This window comes from Indicator indicator, chromosome 20, assembly GCF_027791375.1.
Source record: "Indicator indicator isolate 239-I01 chromosome 20, UM_Iind_1.1, whole genome shotgun sequence".
Taxonomy (NCBI): domain Eukaryota; kingdom Metazoa; phylum Chordata; class Aves; order Piciformes; family Indicatoridae; genus Indicator; species Indicator indicator.
Window position 1 is genome coordinate 10687150 of NC_072029.1, and position 6799 is coordinate 10693948.

At 40.5% G+C, this 6799-nt stretch overlaps 1 protein-coding gene across 1 annotated transcript in view; it reads left to right on the top strand.

The window, feature by feature from the left end:
* The window catches only part of ARHGAP12 (Rho GTPase activating protein 12), a 65824-nt gene extending 60240 nt beyond the window's left edge, over positions 1-5584 (top strand). The window contains exons 13-17 of the mRNA XM_054390000.1: positions 579-677; positions 2756-2833; positions 4072-4206; positions 4484-4586; positions 5370-5584. Coding sequence (XP_054245975.1) covers positions 579-677; positions 2756-2833; positions 4072-4206; positions 4484-4586; positions 5370-5544 — 590 coding nt within the window. The 3' untranslated portion in view covers positions 5545-5584. The remainder of the gene's footprint in view (positions 1-578; positions 678-2755; positions 2834-4071; positions 4207-4483; positions 4587-5369) is intronic.
* The last annotated feature ends 1215 nt before the right edge of the window (positions 5585-6799 follow it).

The following is a 6799-nucleotide window of genomic DNA, read 5'->3' on the forward strand; positions in this document are numbered from 1 at the left end:
GTCTGTCATTTACAAATCCATGTCAGAACCTAAAAATGTTAGAAGTTAATAACCCTGCATTAAAGCAGATGAATATATAATGCTAGGTTAAACAGTAAGTGCAGTGAAAGATGACATTTTGCAGCTTTCCTGAAGCAATGCCAAGAGCTTTCACTTTGGTTGTGGTTTATTATTTCGGTCCAGATTTTTAACAGATTACAGTCAATGTATTTTGGTCTCTGAACAGGACATTTGAATCCATTCAGTTTCTCATTACAGTAATGACTGTATGACTTGCACAAGTATCTCCTGATAGACTAAAATTACTTCAGTAGCAAAAGTTCCTTACTCAGAGACTCACGTTTGTGTAACTGCTGTGTTACACAAGTTACTCACATTGGTGTCACTTTTCCTTTCTGGGAGCTTTTTCTTGCTTGGAGCTGCTGAGCACTCTCTTCAAAACTTTCCTGTTTTCACTCTAATACTGCAGCAGTTGTATCCAGTGATCTTTGCCCTTTGTAGAGGTTTGTTTTAACCTGAACTAGTTCTGTCACTTGAGTCCTGTTCCACTGTAAATCAGTCTCTTTACTTGGTTCCAGATCAAGTGTTTGGTTCCAATCTCACCAGCTTGTGTCAAAGAGAAAACAGCACGGTGCCAAAGTTCGTGAAGCTGTGCATTGAGCATGTTGAGGAACATGGTATGGTTGAAGTTTTTTTGTTTCTGAATCTCTCTTGCTCACCACATTATCTAATTTTGATCTCTTTAATCCTTAAAATGCTGTAGATTTCTTTGGGGAAAATAATCTGCAACTTGTATCTGTATATAGCAGTGAGGGGAGGAGGAGGTGGGATCCAAAATGGTGGGAGAGAAGGAAATTTTGTATCTGATCTGCTTCAGAGCGTATTTGATGCTGAGGAGAAGGCAAGACAGCCTCCTGTCAGCAAGGCTCTAAAGAAGGAGGAAATACAAGGAGTGATAGAAGAGCTCAGCCCATCAAAGTTGTTTTCAGATGAAAGGAGACACTCAAAACATCACTGTTCATTTTTTGAGGGCTTAAGCATGATAACTATCAATTCTATTAAAACTTCCTTGAAACAAACTTCTAGGAGAAAGTTGTGTTTCTGCTCTGTGTATGTGTTGACTGCCAGAGGACAAGTCTCTTGGTTTGACTTCCTTCAGCCAGTTGCACCAACTGTTATATGAAATTGTATGTAGGTTTGGAGATTATCAGTGTTCACCTATTGACTCAATTTCTGTTTGATTTCATTGAAAACAATTCTCACCTACCTAATAACGGAGAAAATGACATCTTTGAAAGCTGTGTTTGACACTCTGGGTTGTCTGATGTAAAGGATATCTTCACATGTTTACTGCAAATATTTTGGATGTGCCTCCTGACTTGGCTGTAGTCTGTGCTGGTTTTCTTGCTTGTCTCTTGCTGTTGTCATTGCCCTGTCTCTTGGAAAAGGTGACTGAGAGGGGATTATGCAATCTCCATAATCATCATTCAGGTCTATGCCAGTCTGTTAATCTGAGAACATTCTCTTGAAAACCAGGGTAAGTCTTACAGGGAAGCACTACCTGCCAGTTTTGAGTCATCTTCCATGGGAACTTAATTTAGGAATTTGGTGCAACCTGCAGTCCTCTTTCTGAATGCTGCAATCTTGCGGCCTGGGTGGAGAAAAATAACTGCTTCCATTGCCTTGCTCCAGTTCAACAGACTGCTAGAGTGCTTGTGTCAGCAAGCTTTGTTCCATTTGTGATCTGCAGTTTGTGAGAAAGGGATTATTTTGCTTTTTTGTTTTTGTTCCTTTCTTTTTTTTTTTTCCTTTTTCTTTCTTTTTTTTTATTTTAAAGACAGGACTGCAGTGAAGATAGTGGTGAAGTTTTCCTTTTTTAAATACCTGAGGGGAAGCTGACAGAAATGAACAGCTTCTTTTCCCCACTTCTCCAACTCTTCTTCCTGCTGCCAATACACTTCAGATCAGTTCTTTCTGTAAAGGAATGACTAGTGGATTATGGGGAGAAGGGATATGTCAGATGGTGCTGGTAACTGTGCTGTGTTGCATCAGACAACTCCTTGAGGAGCTTCAGGGACTTGCAGGTATTCTGGCACTCACCCTCTCAGTGGCACTGACTCACATGCTGCATTCAAATGGCATTTCAATTAAATTCTTCTAATCACTTCTGAGTAACTGCACTAGCAACCTCAGAGACACAGTTTCCTTCTTTTGTGGTTGAGTGTGCAACACTGTAAAGGCAATGGCTACCCCTTTTATTTTTGTAGGCAGTTGGGTAGGGATGAGAGTGCATGCACATCATTCCTGGTCACTTGAGAACTTTGAGCTGCTCTCTGTGCATGACTTGATTGGATTTTTCTTAACTATACATGAAAAACAAATAGAAAATGCACAAAATAATTGGTCCTTGCATGTTGGACTCCCATGTACACCCACAAAGAGCATCTTAAATGAGACACCTGGTCTCACTGGGGACACTTGGAACTGTTGCCTCATTACTACTATTTTGCTGTTCTAGAGATTGTTATGAGCTTGATGCTGCCAAACCTGTCAGCAAACTAAACCTCCTCTGATACACCCTACCCATCAAAAAAAAAATAGTTTAACTTATTTATTTTGTTGTTGAAGTGAGTGTTCTTTGTTATAAGGTGGGTTGCTTTTAATTTTGCTGAGTAGACCTATAAAGCAGCAGCCTAATGATGGCAGAATTCATACATGTGTAAGGTATTAACATGGATTTATCCCTTTGTTTCAGGCTTAGACGTTGATGGCTTATACCGAGTTAGTGGCAATCTTGCAGTGATTCAGAAGCTAAGATTTGCAGTCAATCATGGTAAGCTTCCTTCAGCTATATTACAATTGCATATATTTTCAGGCTGAAATTCAGAAAGCTCAGGGGGAAAAAAATCAAAACCAAACAAAACAACAGCTATATGTGTAACTGCAGAAGTGATTGTTGTTTTCAAAGTAAAATGACTTCTAAATTACAGAATGTTGTGTAATATACCTCATTTGAAAAAAACCTAGCATCCTGGAGGTTTGGGCTTGTGTGGAGCATGGAGACATTGCTAGAACACAGCTCTGAAGAAAGGTGTAGGATAGAATGTGTGTGTCAGCATATTGAGCTTCCACTCCTACTGAAACTGTGAGTTAATGCTTTAGAGAGAGATTCAGAGATTCATAGAATGGTTTAGGTTGGAAGGGACCTTAAAGATCATTTTGTTCCAACCCTCCCTGCCATGGGCAGAGACACCTTCTACTAGACTCTACTAGACTAGGTTGCTCAAGGGCTCAGATTTGCTACTGATGTTTAATATGAGGATGCTTAGCTCCTCTTCACCATACTGTCTATAAAACCCTTTCCTGGGGCTGTACCTTAAGTGTTTTGTTTGGTGAGAATCAATGGGGACTGTGGCCCAACTACAATCTGAACTCACATTTCCTGATGGAAAAGTCTTAACAGCAAATTTTGTGCTATAGCAGCAGCTGCCGTTCCCCACTGGAAAATGCCCTTGGTGTAGGGGAGCTGCATTAGTGCAGCAGGCAGAGTTTGGTCATAGCTGATGGGTGGGAGTCAAGAAGAAGGGGGCAGTCTCTTTCAGTGGTGTTTTGTAATAGGATCAGGGGCAACAGATACAAGCTGCAGCACGGAAAGTTCTACCTCAACATGAGGAAAAGCTGCTTTCCTGTGAGGGTGCCCTGGAACAGGCTGCCCAGAGAGAGGTTATGGAGTCTCCTTCTCTGGAGACTTTTGAAATCCATTTGGATACATTCCTGTGCGACCTGCCCTAGGTGATCCTGCTTTGGCAGGGTAATTGGACTGGATGATCTCCAGAGGTTCCTTCCAACCCTTAACGTTCCATGATTATATGATCTCTGTCAGTAGAGTTTCTGTATCCTTTTTTATCTTCTACACTGTTGTCTCTGAATCCCAGCAGAGAATGGTCTGAGCTGGAGTAAGTGTCTCCACTGCTTTAAAAGCAATGAGTACAGAAGAATAGTTGTGTTTTTTTTTTTTTTTTCTAAGAAAAGTTAAATAACTAACATTAATTATTCATTTTTCTCTCTCAGATGAGAAGCTAGACTTGAATGACAGTAAATGGGAAGACATACATGTCATCACGGGAGCTCTAAAGATGTTTTTCAGAGAGTTGCCAGAGCCGCTCTTCACTTACAATCACTTCAATGACTTCGTCAATGCAATTAGTAAGTCTGCTTCTCGTCTAAGCTTTGCTCAGTATGTACAACTCAATTATTTTGGACAGTAGGAAGAATGTTGTGGTTGTGGCAGCCTGGAAGGCTTGCCTAAAGCAGGCTGTCAGTAAGGCACAGCCCAGGAGGTGGCAGTACATTACCTCCTATCAGCCCTGCAAAGCCTTTGCCTTTATCCCAGCTGTTAAATTTGACACCGACCTTTAAAACAAAAATAATAGTGACTTCTTCTTTCCACACCTCATCCTTTTTTTTTTTTTTCTTTCCCCAGAACAAGAACCAAGGCAGCGTGTCCATGCTGTTAAAGATTTAATCAAACAGTTGCCAAAACCAAATCAGGACACTATGCAGATACTCTTCAGACACCTCAAGAGGTAAGTAGCAGATAGAAGGAAAGGCTTTGTGTGCTGTTCCTCTCTGAGAGCTAAATAATCCAGCTAAAAGTACTAAGTGCCTGTTCCCACTGCATTTTTCTTGTCTGTTTTGGGCTTGCTGGAAACAATCTATCAGTCTGTATTTATACAAGCTTGCAGAGCACCAAACAGACTTGAGACAGGGTGTGTCACAGTTGTGTTGTTTAGTGCCAAGTCCTTATGTTCAAGGGATTGTGAGAGGCTCAGGAATAGCATTTCAAAACAAAGCTTTTCCATAGAGAGCATCACAGCAGCTATATGTCCTAACAAGACGACGACTCGTTGAGTAAATACTGTGAATCACAGAATGGTAGGAGCTGGCAGGGACCTCGAAAGATCATCCAGTCCAACCCCCCTGCCAGAGCAGGATCACCTAGGGCAGGCCACACAGGAACACATCCAGGTGCATTTTGAATATCTCCAGAGAAGGAGACTCCATAACCACCCTGGGCAGCCTGTTCCAGTGTTCTGTCACTCTCACAGGGAAACCCTTTTTCCTCATGTTTCCATGGAACTTCCTATGCCTCAACTTCCACCCATTGCCCCTTGTCTTGTCCTTTGGCCTGATTCCATCCTCTGGGCATTTATCCTTTACATCTTTATAAACATAAATGAGGTCACCCCTAAGCTAAAGAGCCCCAGCTCCCCTCAGTCTCTCCTCATTTGCTTTGGACTGTGCCTTTTCCCTGTCATCCTTTTACTCTACCACTGATCAGTTTCTTCTTGTGTGTTTTTGTTTTTCAGAGTTGTAGAAAATGGAGAAAAGAACCGAATGACCTATCAAAGTGTAGCAATAGTTTTTGGTCCCACTTTATTAAAACCAGAGAAAGAGACTGGTAACATAGCAGTCCACACAGTATACCAGAATCAGATTGTAGAGTTGATTCTACTGGAATTGAATTCCATCTTTGGACGCTGACATTTGTCTTGGAGTAGAAAGTAGAAGCGATGGGTTGGCAGCAGTACTCTATCAGAAGGAAAAGCTCTCACTGTACAATGATGTATGATGTTTGTGGACCAAGCAGCAACTTGTGGTTTTTTGCACTTTTTGGGGAGGGGGAGAAACAGGAGAAATGTTTGACCACTATAATGCAAGTTAAAGACAATACTTGGGGTGTCTTCAGAAAGTTCAATGTAAAAAGTTAATTCAAAAGTTTATAAGCTTGCCTTTTTTTTTTTTTTTTTGAAGTAGCAGTGGAAAAATGTAATATAGGTTCATACACTGGATTTCTCTGAGAGTAAAGCTAGTAATTTCAAACTGGATAATCTGGAATTTAATCTTGAAGTTCTTTCACTTGATAGGGAAAAGTCCTACCACATGGTATGGAAAAATTCAGTGAAGTTACATCTTAAGCTTGTGTATTGTCACCTACTGGGATCTGTATGACACTTTTCCAAGGGGTTTCTGCATGCAGTGACTGTCTTAAACTTGTGCTAACAGTTTGGTTTAGTTACTCAAACCTGACATGGTATCTGCTGTCTGTTTTCCTTTCCCTCCCACTCTTTTTTATTTCCTTTACCTTTCCTTACCTTTTTGTCCCAGCAACCTTTCTGGAGCTTATGTTCTTTACAGAACAGCACACTATTTCAGACACTGAACTTGTAAGAATATCTAGCAATAGATATTTGTCTTGTGGCATAACAGAAGTTGTATTTAATGAACACCTTCATTATTTTTTTTTTCCAGGCTATTTCCTGAGCTAAGTTTGTTATACTGATTTAAAGCTCCAATCCTAGGTAAATACCAACTGTAACACTGTGTTGAGTTCTTGGTATTAATGCTGTGGTAGTGGAAGTTTCTTGCTGTAAATACCAACTGTCCTTTTTGATTCTTGTACATAGTTCAGTTCCTGTATAGTTTTAAGAAACACTTCTAGTCACACATTTCTAATAATGGGTAGTTTAGCTACAGTAACAACATTTCCAGTGGATGTCTGGGTGTCAGCAGGGAAACAGGTTCAGGGGAGGGAGGGGAAACCTAACTGTGTGCACTTTTAGATGTTAATTACATTTGCAGGCAAGTAACTGTAATGCAAAAGGTACTGGAGAAATACTGAGTGTGCTTGCTAAGATGTTATAATGCACTACAAGAGGAGCCTTCTAGGGTATTTAATGTGTACAGGATCCATTAGGAAAAATGTATAATGAATTCTAACATCTACAACTAGTGAAAC